This window comes from Primulina eburnea, chromosome 18 (assembly GCF_022965805.1).
Source record: "Primulina eburnea isolate SZY01 chromosome 18, ASM2296580v1, whole genome shotgun sequence".
Taxonomy (NCBI): Eukaryota; Viridiplantae; Streptophyta; class Magnoliopsida; order Lamiales; family Gesneriaceae; genus Primulina; species Primulina eburnea.
Window position 1 is genome coordinate 3203191 of NC_133118.1, and position 25839 is coordinate 3229029.

The 25839-nt window shown below is 41.8% G+C and overlaps 2 protein-coding genes and 1 non-coding gene across 3 annotated transcripts in view; 1 reads left to right on the forward strand and 2 right to left on the reverse strand.

The window, feature by feature from the left end:
* Nucleotides 1-25839, reverse strand: part of LOC140820193 (serine/threonine-protein kinase STY46-like) — a 29965-nt gene that overhangs the window by 3575 nt on the left and 551 nt on the right. The window contains exons 2-3 of the mRNA XM_073180521.1: nucleotides 25117-25231; nucleotides 24579-24664 (exon numbers count right to left, since the gene is read on the reverse strand). Of these exons, the coding sequence (XP_073036622.1) occupies nucleotides 24579-24664; nucleotides 25117-25231 (201 nt within the window). The remainder of the gene's footprint in view (nucleotides 1-24578; nucleotides 24665-25116; nucleotides 25232-25839) is intronic.
* LOC140819929 (uncharacterized) lies at nucleotides 8272-18676 on the forward strand. Its single transcript, XM_073180207.1, has 2 exons — nucleotides 8272-9853; nucleotides 18258-18676. The coding sequence occupies exon 1, from the start codon at nucleotides 8428-8430 to the stop codon at nucleotides 9721-9723; it is 1296 nt and encodes a 431-aa protein (XP_073036308.1). The 5' UTR covers nucleotides 8272-8427; the 3' UTR covers nucleotides 9724-9853; nucleotides 18258-18676.
* Nucleotides 8926-9032, reverse strand: LOC140820352 (small nucleolar RNA R71). The gene has a single exon (XR_012115428.1). It is a non-coding gene; the product is annotated as a small nucleolar RNA R71 (small nucleolar RNA).

Below are 25839 nucleotides of genomic sequence, written 5' to 3' on the forward strand. Positions count from 1 at the left end.
CCTCTTCCTTGATTCCCTATGGGAACACAATGAATCCAATATGATAAAAGTGGCCTACTAGCCAACTTTAATTTATCTTTCTCGTTTTTTGAGTCATAACCAACAAATATTTACATTAGTGGTCCCACGGCCTACTTAAAATAAAATCTTACAACATGAAGCTAAAAACCGTACAAAAATGGCTGGATAGCCTATTTCTATACCAAAGTCCACTTCTGGGTCCTCTTGGGGTTCGCATAACGCCCTTGTTCTCTTCTATTCTTCATTATTACTCGTTGTTCCGTTCGGTGAGCCCAACTCTCCGCTCGGTATATTTCTTTCTTGCCTTATTCTAAGTGGCCTAATGGCCTACTTCACGGGCCTGTCAATGCACATGCAAGCAACCATTTATGCAGTGGCTGTATAGTCGACTTTATCAATGATTTCTCGTAACATAAGAATAATAAAAACATCAACCAAATGTATGGACAAGTGGCCATAAGGCCGACTCCCCACATACTTAATTTCCTTTAGCACGAAAGCTACTGTAGACTCGAATTATCACCGTTCAAACAAAATTTGGTCCCTGAAAGTGGCTATAAAGTCCACTTTGTTCTCCATATTTCACAATATGTAAGTAATATAACAACAAAGGTATGCCAAAGTGGCCCAAAAGCCGACTCCCCGCTGGATATCTGCCTCTCTACTTGTTTTTATTTCCTCACCTGACTCCCTAATGAAACAAGATACCTCCAAAATGATGAAAGGGCCTATTGGTCCACTTCATTTGATCAGTCTCATTATTGGACCATGAACAACGGATCTTTACACCAGTGACTCTAAGGCCTACATCACATGAAGTCTCAAAATAAAGAATTAAACATATACAAAAGTGGCCAGTAAGCCTACTCTTATATCAAAACAAAACTCCCACGCTCTTCTGTTGTTTGCACATTGTTCTCATTTCGCTCCGTTATTTCTTCATTCCTCGTTGTTGTCTGGTTTGGTGAGCTTTAACTCCTCTTTCTCCGTAACTCTTTCCAGCCATGTCTCGGTGGCCTACGTGATTTCCTTTCAAGTAGCCCGGAAGCTACTATGGGCACAAATTTTCATTATTCAAACTAATACCAAAGTGGCCTCAAAGGCCAACTCCCCGCTGGATATTAGCCTTTCTGTTCTCTTTACTCACTGCCTTAACAAGCTGATCAAATCTTGCTTAATTCCTCCTTCCAGCAATGTGCACACATATACCAGCTTAGAATCATCAAATTCTCCTAAGTTGATCTCTTCCAACGGGTCTTGCACTTCGTGTTGGCCATCTTCCATTTGAGATGGTGCCATCAACAATTCATCAACTTGGAGTTCATCCTCTTCGTATTCTTCTTCTTGGACAACCTCAGTTCCATAGGTGCCCCACGCTTCCTCTTCCCTTAATTTGTCCGGTACTTGCTGCACATGCATCTTCCATATAGAGGTTGCAGCTACCTTATTTTCTTTTTGGTTCAAGTCAATCATCAATCTCCTCAATCAGCGGCTGAATTATCGGCCTAGACGGCACGATAACAGTAGGTTTGAGGATTTTTTCCAACACCGAGCTTGAAGTTGGTGTTTCCATGTACAGTGGATTTTCTTTCTTGATATTGCTACGAATTTTGATGGGCCCAAAATCCCTATTGTAATATCTAGCCTCAACTGCACTTGCACTTGTTTGAAAGGGCTGTCCGTCTGCTTCTACCACCTCCACATCATCTCCTTTCCAAAATAACAACAGTTGGTGCATTGAGGATGGGATGCACTGGTTTGCATGGATCCAATCTCTGCCTAACAATGTTTGGAAGTTGGCGGAGGAGTTCACCACAAAAAATGCACATAAAGACGACATGCTCCCTACAGTAACATCAGCGGGGAATACCCCAATGGTCTTGGTGGTTTCCCCGGTAAACGCAGCAACAGAAACCTCAGTAGGGATCAAATCTTCTTCAGTTTTGCCAAGATTTCATAACATCCTTACTGGAAGAACATTCACAGCTGAGCCATTGTCAGTCAAGATCCTAGACACTGGTTTTCCATCGACATGGGCCTTGATGTACAACGGCCTTATGTGATTGGTCATGACCGGTGTAGGCTTCTCAAGTATCACCTGATGAGGCTTATTTGGATGGCTCTCCTTGATAATCACTCTCGAACTCCCTTCAGATAGTTTATTTGCTTGCGCTGATTCCTTGGGCATCAACTCCCCATTCTCTTCTTCCATCATTTTAAATCTCTCTGGTAGTATCGCCACTCCTGTGGCACAATCCACTGTGATGTGAAACTCTCCAACACAAAAATTGATTGTTTTTTCTCTTTGATCATTCTCTTCGCTTAACAAATCATCATCATCCTCCACAAACTTATCCTCAGTAGCCGATCTTCCAAACTTGGATTTACTCCCCACTGGACTCCTTGCGACTAGAATATCATTTGTGGGTTCATTTCTCAACTAGCGGACTCCTCTCTTCTTGCAATCGCTCTTTCTCTCAACAGTCGTCTCTTTTGAGTCCTAGTCGGTGGCCTAGGGAACTTCTTGTGCTCGGCCACTCTCCAGGACTCACTGAACTCCCTTCTAGTTGGAAGGACGTACCTGGGCTTTGCTCCCCTGCTCTCAATCATTTTTCCTATTGAGATTTCATATGCACGCCGCTTTCTGCCTTGATCAGCTGATACTTTTCTGGTTTCCACCCTTCGTGACTCAACTTCATATGCATTTCTCCTGTCCGAATACCTTTGGCGATGATTGCGAGATGACTCCCCTCTAAACCATTGTTTCTCCACCACTGGTCTTTCAAGGAAATGTTGGTTCCTCAGCCTAGAGGCCGCGGATTCGCCAACATTGCTGGTTAAACGCTGCTGAAATGTTCGTAATTGATCGGTATTATACCTTCCAGAGGCTTCATACAATTGACCCTTAGGGATCTAGCATTTCTTGATTATTCCGTCTTTCATTGCAAAGGATCGGCTTCTTTTCTCATTGAGAAGATCCCTCAAATCTGTCACATTCATATTAACCAAAGCTACTGTGGGAAAATGATCATCATCCACAGCTATAGACTCTTGTTTGTTTGGGAATTTTCACAACTCCCTTGTTAATTCTATCTTGCAAAATGTTCTTGAACGCCCAACAAGATTTAGTAGCATGATTGTAGGAGTTGTGGTACTTACAATACTCTCGTCCTTTCAGCTCTTCTATGGGTGGCATCCTATGATCAGCTGGAAAAGTGATGAATCTTTCTTTTACCAAGAAATCAAAAACTTCCTCGGTCTTTGATACATCAAATGTATATTGCATGTCTTTGGGGAGTTGGGAGGTGTTCTTCTTTTCAATTTCTGTTGGCTTCTTTTTTAGCAGGGAAACTGTGCAAGACCCAACTGACTGAATCTCTGTCAATGCCACGTCTTCCACCTCTTGATAATAAGATCCCATAGCAGTTTTCTTCTTGTATGACTCTTCCCGCAAGAGTTCTTCGTATTCAGCCACTTTGGCGGCTAGCTTGAAGAAATCCCCGAACTCCATTCCCTGGAATTTCTTCCTTAATTCAAAATCCAGCCCTTTTTGTGCTATTTTCACGAACTCTGTCTCAGGTAAGAACACCTTGCATCTATTCTTCATCTTTTTGAACCTGTCGATAAAATATTCCACAGACTCTCCTTTCTTTTGAGTGACTATGGATAAGTCGGCAATGCACACTTCTGGCTCTTTCTATAGAATTGAATGTGAAATTGTCTTTCCATTTCTTGTCAACTCATCACTGAATTTCTGGGGAGTGAGGCATACCATGCGAATGCAGTTCCAGTGAGGGAATTCGGGAATAGCCGCAACTCTAGATTGTTGAAGTTCTCCAAGTTGGCTAATTCCCCGCATTGGATGGTGAATCTGGCTATGTGTTCCATGCTGGACTGGCCATCTTCCCCGGAGAATAAAGTGAAATCATGAACTTTATAACCCCTTGGATATGTGTTATTCACGTCTATGTAGTCTGGATAGGGTTTGTGGAACTCTGGGCGGCCAATCTGTTTCAAGGCCGGCCCATACAGCTCTTGAACAGCCTCTCTCACCATTTCTGGATCAATCCCGTGCATATTCCGAGCTGGGAGTGAGTGATGGTAATGATTTACCCCCCGAGCTTGAATCCCTGCATTTAACCCAATATTACCTCCTGGGAAACCCCCATCTACTCCTTGATAATCCATGTGTGACATATCTTCATACGCTCCTGGTTGATACAGAGGATTTGTTGCGCTGTACACCTGAGTAACAGGTTGCTTCGAACTCCCCACTCCATGAGCATGTGAATATGGCTGAGCCCTCCCTCCTAGGGTTTCTTTTCTCTTATGAGGATCACCAGCCCTTGAGTTTCCACCTCACAAGAGAGAAGAAACCTTAGGAGGAAGATCTCAGCCATATTCATGTGCTCATGGAGTGGGGAGTTCGAAGCAACCTGTTACTCAGGTGTACAGCGTAACAAATCCTCTGTATCAACCGGGAGCGTATGAAGATATGTCACACATGGATTATCAAGGAGTGGAAGAGGACTTCCCAGGAGGTAATATTGGTTTAAATGCAGGGTTTCAAGCTCGGGGGGCAAATTACTACCATCACCAACTCCCATCTCGGAATATGCATGGGATTGATCCAGAAATGGTTAGAGAGGCTGTTCAAGAGCTGTATGGGCCGGCCTTGAAACAGATTGGCCGCCCAGAGTTCCACAAACCCTATCCAGACTACATAGACGTGAATAACCCATATCCAAGGGGTTATAGAGTCCATGATTTCAATTTATTCTCCGGGAAAGATGGCCAGTCCAGCATGGAACACATAGCCAGATTCACCATCCAATGCGGGAAATTAGCCAACTTGGAGAATTTCAACAATCTAAAGTTGCGGCTATTCCCGAATTCCCTCACTGGGACTGCATTTGCTTGGTATTTTCCTCACTCCCCAAAAATTCAGTGATGAGTTGGCAAGAGATGGAAAGACAATTTCACATTCAATTCTATAGCCAGAAGTGTGCATTGCCGACTTATCCAGAGTCACTCAAAAAGAAAGGAGAGTCTGTGAAATATTTTATCGACATGTTCAAAAAGATGAATAATAGATGCAAGGTATTCTTACCTGAGATAGAATTCGTGAAAATGACACAAAAAGGGCTGGATTTTGAATTAAGAAAGAAATTCCAGGGAATGGAGTTCAGGGATTTCTTCGAGCTAGCCGCCAAAGTGGCTGAATACGAAGAACTCTTGCGGGAAGAGTCATACAAGAAGAAAACTACTATGTGATCTTATTATCAGGAGGTGGAAGATGTGGCATTGGCAGAGATTCGGTCAGCTGGTTCTTGCACAGTTCCCCTATTAAAAAAGCCAGCAGAACCTGAAAAAAAGAACAGCCCCCAACTCCCCAAAGACATGCAGTATACATTTGATGTGTCAAAGACCGAGGAAGTTTTCGATTTCTTGGTAAAAGAAAAATTCATCACATTCCCACCTGATCACAAGATGCCACCTACAAAAGAGCTGAAGGGACGAGAGTATTGTAAATACCACAACTCCTATAATCATGCCACCAAATCTTGTTGGGCGTTCAAGAACATTTTGCAAGATAGAATTAACAAGGGAGTTGTGAAATTCACCAACAAACAAGAGTCTATGGCGGTGGATGATGATCCTTTTCCCCCGGTAGCTTTGGTTAATGTGAATGTGACAGATTTGAGGGATCTTCTCAATGAGAAAAGAAGCCGGTCCTTTGCAGTGAAAGACCGAGTAATCAAGAAATACTGGATTCCAAAAGGTCAATTGTTTGAAGCTCATGGAAGACATAGTGCCGATCAAATACGAACAGTTCAACAGCGTTTCCCCAGAAATGTTGGTGAATCCGCGGCCTTTAGGCCGAGGAATCAACATTTCCTTGAAAGACCAGTGGTGGAAAAACAATGGTTTAGAGGGGAGTTCAGTGAGTCTTGGAGAGTTGCCCAACACAAAAAGTTCCCTAGGCCACCGACTAGAACTCAAAAGAGACGGCTGTTGAGAGAAAGAGCGATTGCAAGAAGAGAGGAGTCCGCTAAGTTGAGAAATGAACCCACAAATGATATTCCATTCGCAAGGAGTCCAGTGGGGAGTAAATCCAAGTTTGGAAGATCGGCTAGTGAGGATAAGTTTGTGGAGGATGATGATGATTTGTTAAGCGAAGAGGATGATCAAAGAGAAAAAACAATCAATTTTTGTGTTGGAGAGTTTCACATCACAGTGGATTGTGCCACAGGAGTGGCGATACTACCAGAGAGATTTAAAATGATGGAAGAAGAGAATGGGGAGTTGATGCCCAAGGAATCAGCGCAAGCAAATAAACTATCTGAAGGGAGTTCGAGAGTGATTATCAAGGAGAGCCACCCAAATAAGCCTCATCAGGTGATACTTGAGAAGCCTACACCGGTCATGACCAATCACATAAGGCCGTTGTACATCAAGGCCCATGTCGATGGAAAACCAGTGTCTAGGATCTTGACTGACAATGGCTCAGCTGTGAATGTTCTTCCAGTAAGGATGTTATGAAATCTTGGCAAAACTGAAGAAGATTTGATCCCTACTGAGGTTTCTGTTGCTGCGTTTACCGGGGAAACCACCAAGACCATTGGGGTATTCCCCGCTGATGTTACTGTAGGGAGCATGTCGTCTTTATGTGCATTTTTTGTGGTGAACTCCTCCGCCAACTTCCAAGCATTGTTAGGCAGAGATTGGATCCATGCAAACCAGTGCATCCCATCCTCAATGCACCAACTGTTGTTATTTCGGAAAGGAGATGATGTGGAGGTGGTAGAAGCAGACGGACAGCCCTTTCAAACAAGTGCAAGTGCAGTTGAGGCTAGATATTACAATGGGGATTGATAGAACTCGTTTTTACGTGTTTTTAGTGTTGGTTTTGAGTCGCATTCATGCATCATATTAGTTTGTTTTAGTTTAATTTTGCATTTTTTTAGCATTATTTAGCATGTGATTGATCTCGTGTATTTTGTGGTTATTTTGTAGGAATTGAACCAAAAAGTGGGAGAAAATTTGTCAAAATATCGAAGAGGATTCGCTAGGGCGGTCAAAAGTGACCGCCCCAGCGAGCATTTTGGTCTGGCCGAGGATTTTATGCGCAAGTGTCTCGCTAGGACGGTCACTTTTGACCGCCCCTGCAAAGCCAGGGACATGCTCGAGGAAGTTTATGCGAGGACCTCTCGCTAGGGCGGCCAAAATATACCGCCCTAGCGAGAAGCGAGATTCAGGAAGATTTGTTTCCAACTTTTTATGGACTCTATCCTACACCTAAACCTAATACACGAGATCAGCGATCTTTTTTTGGGGACTTTATCATATTTTTCATCACTTTTCTTGTAGGAGAGGCTAGAAAAAAGAGATTTCGAAGACCTCGAGATTTCCACGCGTCGTGGCCGTCATCCATCGTCATCTTTAGTATCTTCATTATTCAGTATTTTATTTCTTACATTGATTGTTAATTTTTATCATGAATTTCAGTAGCTAAACTCTAGATTTGTTTGGATTTGAGGGGATCCTACCCCGTACTCGGTGTTTAACATTATTTCTCGACGTTTTTATTAGTGATTTGTTTATGCTAGTTTCTTTCTTGTTTCAATCGAAGCCTAGCTAACTTCTTTGATTATTTCATGTTGTTGATGATTTCGATAGAACAATTAACAATAGGATCAAATAGTATAAACCACGGATTTACAATTTTAATAGATATACGGAATTGGGTACGTGCCGATAGTGATAGTTCACCCGGATGAAAGCTAGTGGATTCCATAGAATGTAATGCAATCTTGAACTGTTAAATAATTGAGGACACTTGAGTACTGCATGTTTATGATTAGTATTAATATAGCTCGACAGAGTATATTAATTAGTCTAGGGAATTCCGTCGAATGCACGAGTAAAAGTCGAGTGTAATTATTTAAAAACGAGTGGTAGGTGAACTGCTAATTCCCAACAAATTCATTTCTCAATTGATTTAATCCAAATTAATCATTGCTTTCTGGAATACGTTTTCTTTGCATTTTAATTATTTTAGTTGTTTAATTTACATTAGTTTAATCATCAACTCATTTTATCGTTGCTAAAGAAATTTTACTTGAAAATAAAATAGTGTAACGCAGTCCTTGTGGAACAATACTCGTATTCACTTACGTTTATTATAACTTGACTATCATGCACTTGCGATATTTAAATCAAGCTTTCATTTATAAAATAAATTTTGGGACTATTCACTGTGCAAGTTTTGCTCGATCAAGTTTTTGGCGCCGTTGCCGGGGACTGTTGATTCACAATTTTTTATTTTTCATTTAAATTCTTTAGTATTATTTATTTTATTGTTATTTGATACTCTCATTGTGTTGCAGATTTTTCTTGTGGTGCATGCGAAGATCACTCGAGTTTAAGCTTGAGCCTTTTGACCCCGAGATGGAACGCACAGCTAGACGTCGACTACAGCAGCAAAGAGCGAAGGAAAGAATGGAAGACGATCAACACAGAGAGGAGCCAAGGTGTATACCGATGATGGATTATGCACAGCCGTCTCTTGATGGAGCACGTCCAAGCATCGTAAGACCAGTCATCCGAGCTAATCAGTTTGAGATCAAGCCAGCTATCATTCAGATGATTCAGAACACTGTCCAATTTGGGGGAAGTGCACTTGACGACCCTAATTCTCATATAGCTGACTTTCTTGAAATTTGTGATGCTTTTAAGTTTAATGGCGAGTCTGATGATGCTGTTTGTTTGTGTTTATTTCCATTTTCACTGAGAGATAAAGCTCAGTCGTGGTTAAACTGTTTGCCTGTAGGGTCTATTACTACATGGGAGGATATGGCAAAGGCATTCCTGATCAAGTACTTTCCTCCGTCGAAAACTATGAAACTTAGAGCCGACATTACTACTTTTGCTCAATATGAGCAAGAGTCACTTTACGAGGCATGGGAGCGCTACAAGGACTTGTTGAGGCGATGTCCACACCATGAGCTGCCTCTTGGGTTAGTTGTTCAAACTTTCTACTACGGTCTGCTTACTCCTAACCGTACTATGATAGATGCTGCTGCCTGTGGTAACTTACTGAGAAAAACGGCTGAGGAAGGATATGAGTTATTGGAGGAGATGGCTGCTAGTAGCTATCATCCTCAGTCTGATAGGCAGAGACGAGGTGCTGGAGTTAATCAAGTTAATGATTTGTCGGCGGTTTCAGCACAGTTAGAGGCTTTGAATAGAAAGATTGATGGGATGAGCATGAGTGGGCCGGCTATGCGTCTGCAAGAAATTTTCTGTGTTAAGTGTGGGGGTGAGCATGACGTGCAGGATTGCCAAGATGGCAATCCATTCTATGTGCCTGAGGGAGCACCGGTAAAACAAGTGGGATTCCAGAACCGTCCTAGAAATGACCCTTATTCGAACACATATAATCCGGGATGGAGGAATCACCCAAACTTTTCATGGGGAGGTCAAAACAACCAAAATCGCCAACAAAGAGGTCAACCATATGGGATGCACCAAGGATTCAAGCCAGAACCGCCTCGGGAGGAGAAGTCCAATTTAGAGCAAATGATGACTAAATTTATTTCTGCAACAGAGACGAGATTTCAGAACCAAGATGCATCCATAAAGGGGTTAGGGAATCAAATTGGACAATTGGCTAAGTTGATTGCTAATAGGGAGCAATGAGCTTTGCCAAGCAACACGGAAACTAACCCAAGAGAACATGTGAAGGCTGTGGAATTGCGTAGTGGAAAAGCACTCGAGTCTAATGAGGAAAAGACCAAGCACGGTGAGGATGAGGTGGAAAATCGAGGAGGTAAGTCTTCTAACTCTACATCTACACCTATTGCACAGAATAAAATTTTTATCCCTCCACCTTTTCCTGCAGCAATGAAGAAAGCTAAATTAGATGCACAATTTGGTAAATTTCTTGAGATATTTAAAAAATTGCATATTAACATTCCTTTTGCTGATGCTTTATTGAATATGCCAAGTTATGCAAAATTCTTAAAAGATATCTTAGCAAATAAGCGGAAGCTAGAAGATCATATGACGGTGAATTTGACTGAAAATTGCTCCGCTTTAGTTCAAAACAAGATGCCTCCTAAGCAAAAAGATCCAGAGAGTTTCTCTATACCTTGCATTATTGGTGACATTAATTTTCATAAAGCTCTATGTGATCTTGGTGCGAGTATTTATCTGATGTCTTTTTCTGTGTTTAGGAGACTGGGATTAGGTGAACCCAAGCCAACTAGGATGTCGTTGCAGCTGGCTGACAGATCTGTCAAGTATCCACGTGGGATTATCGAAGATGTTTTGGTGAAAGTGGATAAGTTTATTTTTCCTGCAGATTTTGTGGTACTTGATATGGAAGAAGATTTAGAGATGCCTTTAATCCTAGGGAGACCGTTTCTGGCTACAGGGAAAGCACTGATTGATGTTGAAGAGGGGAAATTGAGACTGAGAGTTGGAGAAGAAGAAATTATTTTTGATGTCTTCAATACTCTCAAGCACACAATGCACAATGATAGTTGTTTTCGTATTGATGTCTTGGATTCTATCGTTTGTGATTTTATGCAAGATGGATTGAAAGAACCATTGGAGGCCACTCTCACTACTGAAAAGCAGGAGGACGAGCTAGACGAAGAAAAGATGGAGATGGTAGCTCACTTGAATGCCATTCCACCTTGGAGAAAGCAAGTGAGGCTTAGACTAGAGGAATTGGGAGACAGAAAAGATTTAATGCCTCAAAAGTCAAGCCTAGAGGAGCCACCTACTTTGGAGCTCAAACCACTACCTCCACATCTCAAGTACGTATATTTAGGAGAAAATAATAAATTGCCTGTTATTATTTCCTCTTCTTTAACAGATGATATAGAGAGTAAGCTTTTGGGAGTCCTTAAGGAGCATAAAGGAGCATTCGCTTGGAAGGTTTCGGACATAAAAGGGATAAGTCCTTCGATCTGCATGCACAAAATTCTGATGGAAGATAAATACTCACCTCTAGCACAACCACAAAGGAGACTCAATCCAAAGATGCAAGAGGTAGTAAAAGCTGAAACAATTAAACTTCTGGATGCAGGTATTATCTATCCTATCTCTGATAGTGCGTGGGTAAGTCATGTACAATGTGTGCCTAAAAAGGGTGGGATTACTGTTATTACTAATGAAAAAAATGAGTTGATTCCCACTAGAACTGTTACGGGTTGGCGTGTGTGCATAGATTATAGGAAATTGAATGATGCAACCCGTAAAGATCACTTTCCCTTGCCATTTATCGATCAAATGATTGAACGATTAGTAGGTCATGAATTTTATTGCTTTTTAGATAGATATTCGGGATACAATCAAATCACAATTACACCTGAGGACCAAGAGAAAACTACTTTCACTTGCCCTTATGGTACTTTTGCGTTTAGGCGTATGCCCTTTGGTTTATGCAATGCACCTGCAACATTTCAAAGATGCATGACCGCTATCTTTCATGACATGATTGAAAATTTCCTTGAAATTTTTATGGATGATTTCTCTATTTTTGGCTCCTCATTTAATGAATGTTTAGAGAATTTGAACTTGGTGTTAATTAGATGTGAAGAGAGCAATTTGGTGTTAAATTGGGAGAAGTGTCATTTTATGGTTCAAGAGGGGATTGTGTTAGGACACAAGGTATCAGAGAATGGAATTGAGGTCGACAAGGCCAAGGTGGAACTAATCAAAAACCTACCACCACCTTCATCCATAAAAGGAGTTAGAAGTTTCCTAGGGCATGCTGGTTTTTATAGGCGTTTTATTAAAGATTTTTCTAAAATTGCTAAACCTTTATCCTCTTTGTTGATGAAAGATGTTGAATTTAATTTTGATTCTACTTGTCTGCATGCATTCGAGATACTCAAGGAAAGTTTGGTGACAGCACCTGTTCTGACTGTCCCTGATTGGGAGTTACCGTTTGAGGTGATGTGCGATGCTAGTGATACAGCTGTTGGTGCGGTGCTGGGTCAAAGGAAGAACAAGGTATTTCATACCATCTACTATGCAAGTAAGACTTTAAATGATGCTCAATTGAATTACGCTACTACTGAAAAGGAATTACTTGCTATAGTATTTGCTTTCGACAAATTTCATTCATACCTTGTTCTGTCTAAAGTAACTGTGTATACAGATCATTCTGCCCTAAAATACTTGCTTGCTAAGAAAGATGCGAAACCTAGGTTAATTAGGTGGATTTTATTATTGCAAGAATTTGATCTCGAGATTCGAGATAAAAAGGGTGTGGAAAATGTAGTTGCTGATCATCTGTCTAGGCTTGAGCATGTTAGAATTAAGGGCATTGACGATGATATAGATGACTGGTTTCCTGATGAACAATTGCTTGAGGTAAATGCGTACCCTTGGTATGCCGATTTTGCAAATTTTCTTGTCACTGGCACACCTCCACTTAATTTATTGTTTTACCAAAGAAAGAAATTCTTTTCAGACGTGAAATAATATTTTTGGGAGGAACCTTTTTTGTTTAAGATTTGTGCAGATTCCATGATAAGAAGATGTGTGGCGGAGGAGGAAACCAATCAAATTCTGAACCATTGTCATGACCGTGAGGTAGGTGGTCACTTTGGACCCATACGGACGACATCTAAGGTACTTGAATGTGGCTTCTATTGGCCAACTCTTTTTAAGGATGCTCGTTTGTATGTTCTCAATTGTGATAGATGCCAACGCACAGGTAATATTTCCAACCGTCATGAGATGCCTTTAAATAACATTGTTGAGTGTGAAATATTTGATGTGTGGGGGATTGATTTTATGGGTCCTTTTCCTGCGTCTTTTGCAAAGAAATTTATTTTGGTGGCAGAGGAGTATGTATCTAAATGGGTGGAGCAGAGGCTTGTGCCACTAATGATGCACAAGTGGTGTTAAAATTTTTGAAGAAACATATTTTTAATCGATTTGATGCACCACGTGCAATCATAAGTGATGGTGGCACCCATTTTTGCAACAAAATTTTTGATAAACTGTTGGGCAAATATGGTGTCACCCACAAGGTTTCCACTCCATACCATCCCCAAAGTAGTGGACAAGTTGAAGTATCCAATCGAGAAATTAAGAGGATTCTAGAGAAGACGGTTAATGTGAATAGAAAGGACTAGTCCATTCGGTTAGATGATGCTTTGTGGGCTTATCGTACTGCTTTTAAAACACCTATAGACACTACACCATATAGGTTGCTTTTTGGTAAAGCATGTCATCTACCAGTAGAATTAGAGCATAGAGCATATTGGGCGACCAAAGCACTAAACTTTGATTTTGCTCTTGCAGGTGAAAAATGATTGCTGCAGTTGAATCAATTAGATGAGTTTCGAGGAAAAGCTTATGATCTTGCACTATCTTACAAGGAACGCACCAAACGAGCCCATGATAAACACATTATAAGAAGGGAATTCAAAGTGGGTGAAGCGGTGTTGTTATACAATTCTCGCTTACGACTCTTTCCGGGCAAGCTAAAGTCAAGGTGGTCAGGACCATTCACTATAGCCAAGGTGTTCCCATCGGGTGCAGTGGTGTTGCATGACGGCAAGGATGGGACATTTACTGTGAACGCTCAAAGATTAAAGCACTATATCGGTGGCACAATTGAGCCACAAATTGGAGTCACTCGGCTCCATGACAGTCATTGAGGACATGGGTGAAAAGTCGAGCTCTAGACTATAAATTGAGAACTACTTCTACTCCTTATATTGATCTTAATTATATTTTCTTTATTTATTATTTATTAATCGCATCATTTGCATTTAGGTAGTTGCATGGCATTGCATTCATTTTTAGACGAGAATGTCTCGCTAGGGCGGTCAAAACTGACCGCCCCAGCGGGCACTTGCATTTTTCAATAACATACCGCCCTAGCGAGTCGCGCAGATTAAAAAATATTCTTCCTCTTCTCTTCTCCACTTCGAACCCTACCCCTCCACCTCCAATTTTCGGCGCCCCCTTCCATCTTTTGTGCTCAAGACTTATTATTTGGTGATTTTTCAGGGCAAAGACTCAATCTTGGTCTATACACTCCACCAGGAAGCATTTAGGCTACAATATTTTCTTTCTCCGGTGGTCTTTCAAGCAACTCCGGTCATTTTCCACAGATTCCGGTGAGCATCTCCGGCGACCCTCAAGAATTTTCCGGCGTTTTGATACTTTGTGCACTCCAGTCTCGACATGACACCCAAAAGATCTAAGGTAACTCATGGTGCTTCTAGTTCTCGGTCCACTCCATCTATGTTTGTGAATGAAAAAGCTAGGAAGAGATTTGAACATGCTAGACTACATAGGAAACCAATCCCTGAGCGTGGATTTAGCTCGTCTATTATCGATCATTTTTCGGAGTCCCAAGTAGAAAGAAGAGGGTGGAATATCTTTGTAGCACAACCGAATGCGGCTGTGGTTCCGGTTGTGCGTGAATTTTATGCCAATGCTCCGGAGGGGAATGAGCATAAGGCATTTGTGAGGGGACATCTAGTCCCGTATGATTCCAAGACGATCAATGAAATGTTGGGTTTACCGTCGGTGGACGATTCGGTGTTTCAGGCGTGGGTGCTTAACCCGGATTATGATTTGATCATTCGCACACTCTGTTATCCGGGCACCACGTGGAAACAACCGGGGACTTATACGATCTTTCTTGAAATATTTTTTAAAGTGGAGGAGGCATTGTGGTATGCATTCTTGTCTAAGAGATTGATGCCGGTCGGTCATACGAGTGATGTGCAGCGTGAGCGGGCGGTTGTTCTTTATGCCATCTGTACTGGGCTGGTGATTGATGTGGGCAGGCTCATTTTCGGACAGCTTAACATGTGTATTAATAGCATCAATTTGGCTTTTTACTTCCCGACGATAGTGACTGAGCTGTGTGCCCGAGCGGGGGTGATATTCGCAGATGATGATGAGTGGTTACCGCCGATGAGAGCCATTGATGATGCTCTTTATAAATCCAAGAGGGAGAAAAGACAGGCTGAGCTGCTCGAGGAGGTTTTTTTCGGTTATGGGAGAGCAGCTCAACCACCTCCGGCCTTAGGACATGCCCCACCACCTCCGCAGCCACGCCGCCGTGCCATGCGAGATCGCGTTGACGAATTGGGCGCTTGGGCCAATTATTAGACTCAGTACCAGGCCGTTAATCAGGCTCACATTCAGAACATCGAATACTTGGTGGAACTCCCTCTTCAGCTGCTGGGGGCATAGGATAATTGTACTGAAAATGGAAGGGTGGCAGGCAGTAAACTCCCCTGATCAGAAATCATCCTCCTCCTCATTCTCTGGCGGTGGAACTCCCTCTTCAGCTACTGGGGGCATAGGATAATTTACTGAAAATGGAAGGGTGGCAGGTATGCGGGTGTAGGTGGCCGTCCGGAAGTGTCGATGCCCAAATGAGTTGAGATCCCCTGCACCAAGTATTCGATGTTCTGAATGTGAGCCTGATTAACGGCCTGGTACTGAGTCTAATAATTGGCCCAAGCGCCCAATTCGTCGACGCGATCTTGCATGGCACCGCGGCGTGGCTGCGGAGGTGGTGGGGCATGTCCTAAGGCCGGAGGTGGTTGAGCTGCTCTCCCATAACCGAAAAAAACCTCCTCGAGCAGCTCAGCCTGTCTTTTCTCCCTCTTGGATTTATAAAGAGCCTCATCAATGGCTCTCATCGGCGGTAACCACTCATCATCTGCGAATATCACCTCCGCTTGGGCACACAGCTCAGTCACAATCGTCGGGAAGTAAAAAGCCAAATTGCTGCTATTAATACACATGTTAAGCTGTCCGAAAATGAGCCTGCCCACATCAATCACCAGCCCAGTACAGATGGCATAAAGAACAACCGCCCGCTCACGCTGCACATCACTCGTATGACCGACCGGCATCAATCTCTTAGACAAGAATGCATACCACAATGCCTCCTCCACTTTCAAAAATATTTCAAGAAAGATCGTATAAGTCCCCGGTTGTTTCCACGTGGTGCCCGGATAACAGAGTGTGCGAATGATCAAATCATAATCCGGGTTAAGCACCCACGCCTGAAACACCGAATCGTCCACCGACGGTAAACCCAACATTTCATTGATCGTCTTGGAATCATACGGGACTAGATGTCCCCTCACAAATGCCTTATACTCATTCCCCTCCGGAGCATTGGCATAAAATTCACGCACAACCGGAACCACAGCTGCATTCGATTGTGCTACAAAGATATTCCACCCTCTTCTTTCTACTTGGGACTCCGAAAAATGATCGATAATAGACGAGCTAAATCCACGCTCAGGGATTGGTTTCCTATGTAGTCTAGCATGTTCAAATCTCTCCCTAGCTTTTTCATTCACAAACATAGATGGAGTGGACCGAGAACTAGAAGCACCATGAGTTACCTTAGATCTTTTGGGTGCCATGTCGAGACTGGAGTGCACAAAGTATCAAAACGCCGGAAAATTCTTGAGGGTCGCCGGAGATGCTCACCGGAATCTGTGGAAAATGACCGGAGTTGCTTGAAAGACCACCGGAGAAGAAAATATTGTAGCCTAAATGCTTCCTGGTGGAGTGTATAGACCAAGATTGAGTCTTTGCCCTGAAAAATCACCAAATAATAAGTCTTGAGCACAAAAGATGGAAGGGGGCGCCGAAAATTGGAGGTGGAGGGGTAGGGTTCGAAGTGGAGAAGAAAAGAGAAGAGGAAGAATTTTTTTTAATCTGCGCGACTCGCTAGGGCGGTATGTTATTGAAAAATGCGAGTGCCCGCTGGGGCGGTCAGTTTTGACCGCCCTAGCGAGACATTCTCGTCTAAAAATGAATGCAATGCCATGCAACTACCTAAATGCAAATGATGCGATTAATAAATAAAGAAAATATAATTAAGATCAATATAAGGAGTAGAAGTAGTTCTCAATTTATAGTCTAGAGCTCGACTTTTCACCCATGTCCTCAATGACTGTCATGGAGCCGAGTGACTCCAATTTGTGGCTCAATTGTGCCACCGATATAGTGCTTCAATCTTTGAGCGTTCACAGTAAATGTCCCTTCCTTGCCGTCATGCAACACCACTGCACCTGATGGGAACACCTTGGCTATAGTGAATGGTCCTGACCACCTTGACTTTAGCTTGCCCGGAAAGAGTCGTAAGCGAGAATTGTATAACAACACCGCTTCACCCACTTTGAATTCCCTTCTTATAATGTGTTTATCATGGGCTCGTTTGGTGCGTTCCTTGTAAGATAGTGCGAGATCATAAGCTTTTCCTCGAAACTCATCTAACTGATTCAACTGCAGCAATCGTTTTTCACCTGCAAGAGCAAAATCAAAGTTTAGTGCTTCGGTCGCCCAATATGCTCTATCCTCTAATTCTACTGGTAGATGACATGCTTTACCAAAAAGCAACCTATATGGTGTAGTGCCTATAGGTGTTTTAAAAGCAGTACGATAAGCCCACAAAGCATCATCTAACCGAATGGACCCGTCTTTTCTATTCACATTAACCGTCTTCTCTAGAATCCTCTTAATTTCTCGATTGGATACTTCAACTTGTCCACTACTTTGGGGATGGTATGGAGAGGAAACCTTGTGCCACTAATGATGCACAAGTGGTGCATGCGAAGATCACTCGAGTTTAAGCTTGAGCCTTTTGACCCCGAGATTGAACGCACAGCTAGACGTCGACTACAGCAACAAAGAACGAAGGAAAGAATGGAAGACGATCAACACAGAGAGGAGCCAAGGCGTATACCGATGATGGATTATGCACAGCCGTCTCTTGATGGAGCATGTCCAAGCATCGTAAGACCAGTCATCCGAGCTAATCAGTTTGAGATCAAGCCAGCTATCATTCAGATGATTCAGAACACTGTCCAATTTGGGGGAAGTGCACTTGACGACCCTAATTCTCATATAGCTGACTTTCTTGAAATTTGTGATACTTTTAAGTTTAATGGCGTGTCTGATGATGCTGTTCGTTTGCGTTTATTTCCATTTTCACTGAGAGATAAAGCTAAGTCGTGGTTAAACTGTTTGCTTGTAGGGTCTATTACTACATGGGAGGATATGGCAAAGGCATTCCTGATCAAGTACTTTCCGCTGTCGAAGACTATGAAGCTTTAGAGCCGACATTACTACTTTTGCTCAATATGAGCAAGAGTCACTTTACGAGGCATGGGAGCGCTACAAGGACTTGTTGAGGAGATGTCCACACTATTTTGTAGGAATTGAACCAAAAAGTGGGAGAAAATTTGTCAAAATATCGAAGAGGATTCGCTAGGGCGGTCAAAAGTGACCGCCCCAGCGAGCATTTTGGTCTGGCCGAGGATTTTATGCGCAAGTGTCTCGCTAGGGCGGTCAAAAGTGACCGCCCCAGCGAAACCAGGGACATGCTCGAGGAAGTTTATGCGAGGACCTCTCGCTAGGGCGGCCAAAATATACCGCCCTAGCGAGAAGCGAGATTCAGGAAGATTTGTTTCCAACTTTTTATGGACTCTATCCTACACCTAAACCTAATACACGAGATCAGCGATCTTTTTTTGGGGACTTTATCATATTTTTCATCACTTTTCTTGTAGGAGAGGCTAGAAAAAAGAGATTTCGAAGACCTCGAGATTTCCACGCGTCGTGGCCGTCATCCATCGTCATCTTTAGTATCTTCATTATTCAGTATTTTATTTCTTACATTGATTGTTAATTTTTATCATGAATTTCAGTAGCTAAACTCTAGATTTGTTTGGATTTGAGGGGATCCTACCCCGTACTCGGTGTTTAACATTATTTCTCGACGTTTTTATTAGTGATTTGTTTATGCTAGTTTCTTTCTTGTTTCAATCGAAGCCTAGCTAACTTCTTTGATTATTTCATGTTGTTGATGATTTCGATAGAACAATTAACAATAGGATCAAATAGTATAAACCACGGATTTACAATTTTAATAGATATACGGAATTGGGTACGTGCCGATAGTGATAGTTCACCCGGATGAAAGCTAGTGGATTCCATAGAATGTAATGCAATCTTGAACTGTTAAATAATTGAGGACACTTGAGTACTGCATGTTTATGATTAGTATTAATATAGCTCGACAGAGTATATTAATTAGTCTAGGGAATTCCGTCGAATGCACGAATAAAAGTCGAGTGTAATTATTTAAACACGAGTGGTAGGTGAACTGCTAATTCCCAACAAATTCATTTCTCAATTGATTTAATCCAAATTAATCATTGCTTTCTTGAATACGTTTTCTTTGCATTTTAATTATTTTAGTTGTTTAATTTACATTAGTTTAATCATCAACTCATTTTATCGTTGCTAAAGAAATTTTACTTGAAAATAAAAATAGTGTAACGCAGTCCTTGTGGAACGATACTCTAATTCACTTACGTTTATTATAACTTGACTATCGTGCACTTGCGATATTTAAATCGAGCTTTCATTTATAAAATAAATTTTGGGACTATTCACTGTGCAAGTTTTGCTCGATCAGGGATTTTGGGCCCATCAAAATTCGTAGCAATAGCAAGAAAGAAAATCCACTATACATGCAAACACCAACTCCAAGCTCGGTGTTGGAAAGAATCCTCAAACCTACCGTTATCGTGCCGTCTAGGCCGATAATTCAGCCGCTGATTGAGGAGATTGATGATTGACTTGAACCAAAAAGAAAAGAAGGTAGCTGCAGCCTCTATATGGAAGGTGCATGTGCAGCAAGTACTGGACAAATTAGGGAAAGAGGAAGCGTGGGACACCTATGGAACTGAGGTTGTCCAAGAAGAAGAATACGAAGAGGATGAACTCCAAGTTGATGAATTGTTGATGGCGCCATCTCAAATGGAAGATGGCCAACACAAAGTGCAAGACCCGTTGGAAGAGATCAACTTAGGAGAATTTGATGATTCTAAGCTGGTATATGTGAGCACATTGCTGGAAGGAGGAATTAAGCAAGATTTGATCAGCTTGTTAAGGGAGTGAGTAAAGAGAACAAAAAGGCTAATATCCAGCGGGGAGTTGGCCTTTGAGGTCACTTTGGCATTATGTTGAATAATGAAAATTTCAGCCCATAGTAGCTTCCGGGCTACTTGAAAGGAAATCACATAGGCCACCGAGACATGGCTGGAAAGAGTTACGGAGAAAGAGGAGTTAAAGCTCACCGAACCAGACAACAACGAGGAATGAAGAAATAACGGAGCGAAATGAGAACAATGTGCAAACAACAGAAGAGCGTGGGAGTTTTGTTTTGATATAAGAGTAGGCTTACTGGCCACTTTTGTATATGTTTAATTCTTTATTTTGAGACTTCATGTGATGTAGACCTTAGAGTCACTGGTATAAATATTCGTTGTTTATGGTCCAATAATGAGACTGATCAAATGAAGTGGACCAATAGGCCACTTTGGAGGTATCTTGTTTCATTAGGGATTCAGGTGAGGAAATAAAAGCAAGTAGAGAGTCTGATATCCAGCGGGGAGTCGGCTTTTGGGCCACTTTGGCATACCTTTGTTGTTGTTTTTTACTTACATATTGTGAAATATGGAGAACAAAGTGGACTCTATAGCCACTTTCAGAGACCAAATTTTGTTTGAACGGTGATAATTCGAGTCTACAGTAGCTTTCGTGCTAAAGGAAATTAAGTATGTGGGGAGTCGGCCTTATGGCCACTTGTCCATACATTTGGTTGATGTTTTTATTATTCTTATGTTACGAGAAATCATTGATAAGGTCGACTATACAGCCACTGCATAAATGGTTACTTGCATGTGCATTGACAGGCCCGTGAAGTAGGCCATTAGGCCACTTAAAATAGGGCAAGAAAGAAACATACCGAGCGGGGAGTTGGGCTCATCGAGCGGAATAACGAGTAATAATGAAGAACAGAAGAGAACAAGGGCGTTATGCGAACCCCAAGAGGACCCAGAAGTGGACTTTGGTATAAAAATAGGCTATCCAGCCATTTTTGTACGATTTTTAGCTTCATGTTGTAAGATTTTATTTTTAGTAGGCCGTATGGCCATTAATGTAAATATTTGTTGGTTATGACTCAAAAAACGAGAAAGATAAATTAAAGTTGGCCAGTAGGCCACTTTTATCATATTGGATGTGTTTCGATAGGGAATCAAGGAAGAGGATACTCTCGCGTGGGAAGTTTTAAGCCAACCTATGGTTTTGATTGAAGCTGTTGAAATGAGTTGGGATAAGTGGATTGAGAACGAATAGAAACTCCTTCCCAACATCCAATACACAACATCACATACAAACCCACCTTCATTCCACATCTATCACCCAACAAACACAACACCAAACCAACAGTCAACAAATCAAAGGCGGAATCACCGCATGCAAGAACAGTAAGCAAACGTGTATGCGGGAAAGGGGTCCGACTGAAGTGCAAATGCATATACGTGTATGCGGGAAAGGGGTCCGACTGAAGTGCAAATGCATATACGTGTATGCGGGAAAGGGATCCGACTGAAGTGCAATGCATAATGTTAGAGGCGAGGGAATCGTCTTGAGTGGATGCAGCACATAAGAGCACATAAAAGCACGTAAGAGTTAAGTCTTACCTGTGTTTCAAAAAAGTCTTAAATGACACCGAGGCTTAGGTGTCGAATACACCGGAGAACTGAGGCCAACTCATGGCCAATCCATGTTACCTGCTAAGAATAAACATGCCAATGTACACGAAAAGAATGAACCAGCAAAAGAAGATACATGGGAATAGCAGTCAAGATAGAATCAGAATCAGTAGATTGCTTGGGGTCAAAACCACTGCGCGCACACGAGAATTGTTCAGGAAAACCAATTGCTACTGTGTATATTATAGGGCCAAACAATGGCCAATCTACCGCAACTACAAAGCAAAGGCCAATGTCTGGCCAGATAACACCGCAGTTCGTAATTTCCTTTTTAAAGGTGGACCAACAAGGAAAATAAGCGTAAATGTTTGCTGTACCGCTTTTCAGAAAAGAATCAGTACAAGATTTTGGTACGGGGAGTCACACTCTTTTCTCGAACACATCAAGGTTAGTAGAATTGCAAGTCAATCAAGATGGCAAACAATATTCAAGGAATTGAGAAACATTGAATAAGGTTCAAGAGAAAGAATTACCCACGACAGTAGAAAGTGGTGAACTTAAGGAGGTCGGTTGCGCCAAAGGCTCCCCGAAAGCCGGTGTGACCACTGAGCATCGTGTGGAAAGGAGGGCGGCAGCCGTAGAAACTTCGAAGCTAGCCGTGACCGCAGCCGTTAAATGGTGACTCAAGCCAAGAGGAGCGTTCGCCCTTGCGGAAGACGACAGTCCAACGCTCGTGGGAAAACCCATCGATGACCCAGCGACGGCGAGGAAAGGATTAACGCCAGTGGCAGACCCGGCGAACACGATAGGTGCAGGGGCGGAAACATTGACTTGAGAAGGAGACGAACCTGCGGCGTGGGAATCAGGGAGTAGCGACGGGCGTTAGCGGCGGAGAACGAGTGGAAGGAAACAGCTGGGAGCGAAGAGTGAAGGCGCGATGATTGAAGGACGAAGGGGGAGTGGGGCTAGCAAAGCTGCGGGCTTCTACAGCAGTGAAGTGCCCGGCGGTGGAGGAGGACAAGGAATCTGCTAGCTCCGAAGATAAGATGCTGGGATGAGTTAACAGATGGAGAGTTGGTGATGAAGATGGCTTTTGTTGGGACTAGAGGATGGAGCCACTGTAGTGGGAAAATGCAGCAAATAAGAGGTTATACTTAAGAATTTGAAATTTGAGTTGGGGATTTGTAGATCCTTGAAAGTTATTGAAGATTAGGCCTGCACTAGAAGAAGAATGTGAAGGAGCTTGAAGAAGAGCGGGATGAGTCATTTCTCTGTGATTTGAAATCTTACAGCATAGCGGGCTTTTGGTATCCCGCCCAAAAACAAATGGTATGGCCCAAGTAAATGCAATTTGGGCCACACTATTACAAATGAGTGGATTAAAATGGGTTTATATACAAGCATTTTGGCCCAATGGGCCAATGCTTGCGGGGGGCATTTGTTTGCACCAAAAATTAAATTGAGCTCAATTAATTGTCTAAGCCCAAAAGTTTCAATTATTAGAGAAAAACAAGAGGCCCATTAGTGTATTTAAATAATCAGATAACGTCCAAGCAAGAAAATCGTGGGAGAAGATAGAGAAGTCGTGGAATGAAAAGATCGTGGAGTGTATAGGAGGAGATCATGGGGGAGTGGGGGAAACGACATCTCACAGGGAAGAAAAGAAGGGATCGGCAAGCAACAGACACACACAACACAACTCTACAGACAAATCTGCAAATACTCTCTGCAAAAATTCAATCTTCAAGCGATAGTTTTTAAGATTTCTAGCATATTTCTAGCATTCTCTTGTTTTAGATTTCAACGACTTTATATTTATATGTTTATGTCTTGTAAATTCCTACGGTTTATTGAAAATATAAACAATGTCAGACGTTTATTCCTCAAATTCTAATAGTTTTCTTCATTTTGGCGTTATAGTTGTTTTAGGAGATTAGAACCGACGGTCAAATTTAGAATTCACTTTCGTTTGCTTTTAGAAGTTAGATTTTTATTATTTTTACACAAATCGGTGCATTTTCGCACCTGGCGCGCCCGCAACACCAAATATTGTGCAAACAGATAGTGCTTGTGATATTTCCTCAATTTTCATCGCAGTCAATTCTTCAACCAAACGGTTTGAAATATGAGCATACATCTCTGGAACATTACTTGGATGCAAATCCAACTCCCTGGTCGGCTCTTCAGCGGCCGTAGCGGCCGGCTGCTCTGTCAGTGGAGCGTGAATCTCTTCCTGGCTTGGTTGAGACTTCCCATCCCCTTGATTGACGTTTTCTTTTCTCCTTGGCGGCATAGTGATGGTCCCACCGGGCGTGCCAAAAATATGTTTGCACAATATTTGGTGTTGCAAGCGTGCCAGGTGCGAAAATGCACCGATTTGTGTAAAAATGATAAAAATCTAACTTCTAAAAACAAACGAAAGTGAATTCTAAATTTGACCGTCGGTTCTAATCTCCTAAAACAACTATAACGCCAAAATGAAGAAAACTATTGGAATTGGAGGAATAAACGCCTGACATTGTTTATATTTTCAATAAACCGTAGGAATTTACAAGACATAAACATATAAATATAAAGTTGTTGAAATCTAAAACGAGAGAATGCTAGAAATATGCTAGAAATCTTAAAAACTATCGCTTGAAGATTGAATTTTTTCAGAGAGTATTTTTGCAGATTTGTCTGTGTAGAGAGTTGTGTGTGTCTTTCTATGCTTGTCGATCCCTTCTTTTTCTTCGCTGTGAAAAGTGGTTTCTTCCACTCCCCCATGATCTCCTCCTATACGCTCCACGATCTTTTCTGTCTGTCCATGATCTCCCTCTTCTCTCACGATCTTCTCCATCTGTAGCGCTTTGTGACCCGTTTTGAATCAATTAAAAATCAATCGCCACACTTGATGGGCCTATATAATTCAAGTGGGCTTGTAATTAAATTGGGCTTCTATAATTAATTATTTTTAGTCCAAACACCTACTTTCCAAATAGACTATCCCCTTCGTTAGTGAATCTTGAATGGACAGAGGAGTCCTCACCAGGATTCCCATCAGACATAGGATGAACCTGCTTTGCATGAACTATGGATACTTATTTGACTAACTCAAATAGGAGGCCTACAGGAAATGCGAATAGAAAATTAACTTCCAAATTTAAACTAAATACAAAACTTTAGATTTAAATCCAAAATTTTCACTTTAGGACTTTGTATTGCTCTCAAATTTATGCACGATGTAAATGTCAGTCCACTAGTTCATACTTTAAAACATTGATCCCATCAGTCAATTTGCTTCGTAACCAGCACAAAAAATTTGGAAAAAAAGTTGTTCATGAAGCTATATATCAAGCATTAAGACATGAAACAGAGAAAATTTTAGATCATATCAACCAGAGAGTAGCTTACTCTGCATGAATCCATAAGAAACGAAGAATGCAGGCCTAATAGCAATAAGCATCAGTATAATCCAAAACGATATCTCTAGTCATAAATAATTAAGAACAATTAAAGTATTATGCACCTGCACGAGGGGGACTTCAACCGCAGGTCTGGTGAGAGGATCATGTGCCATGTGCAACAGTTTCTTGTGCATCAGGACATCCTTTGCCCTTTCAGTGTTCAAATCCAAAGCATAACTACAATATTAAAGCAGGGCAATCAGTCGTAATGAAACCATTTCAAGCTCCATAAGAATTGCTTCTAAATCTAGTCTATCGGTACCCAATAAGATCCAGCCATATCTCAACATTCTCGCAACATTTGAATCACTAATGAACAGTTTCCAGAGTTCAATAAGGCACATCTCTATATTTCTTCGTCAACTATGACTTTGCCTACTGTTAAACACAAAAATAATCCCACAAACATCTCTAATCCAAGCAAAAAAAAATTGATCGCCTCAAGTATGCAAGTACTAAGCAACATGCCAACACAAAGTACAGTTACATAAATTTTCACTGCAAGAAACAAAAGGGCTCCAATAAATCAACTTAAACCATAAAGGAGTTCGAATTTTACTAAATAAGTACTACTAAAATCCACTACAACCATGGAATTTCAATTTTATATGTTTTGATTCGTCACTAAACTCAAATTCTCAGCCCAAGTACCAAACAAACCATTTCTCTTATCCATCTCCACTTTCCCAAAGCTGATCAAATATACCAAAAATAACCCCAAAACACACATGGCCTGGCCTACCTTCAACGATCAAATATCCCAAAAAAAGAGGAGCAAAGATTGA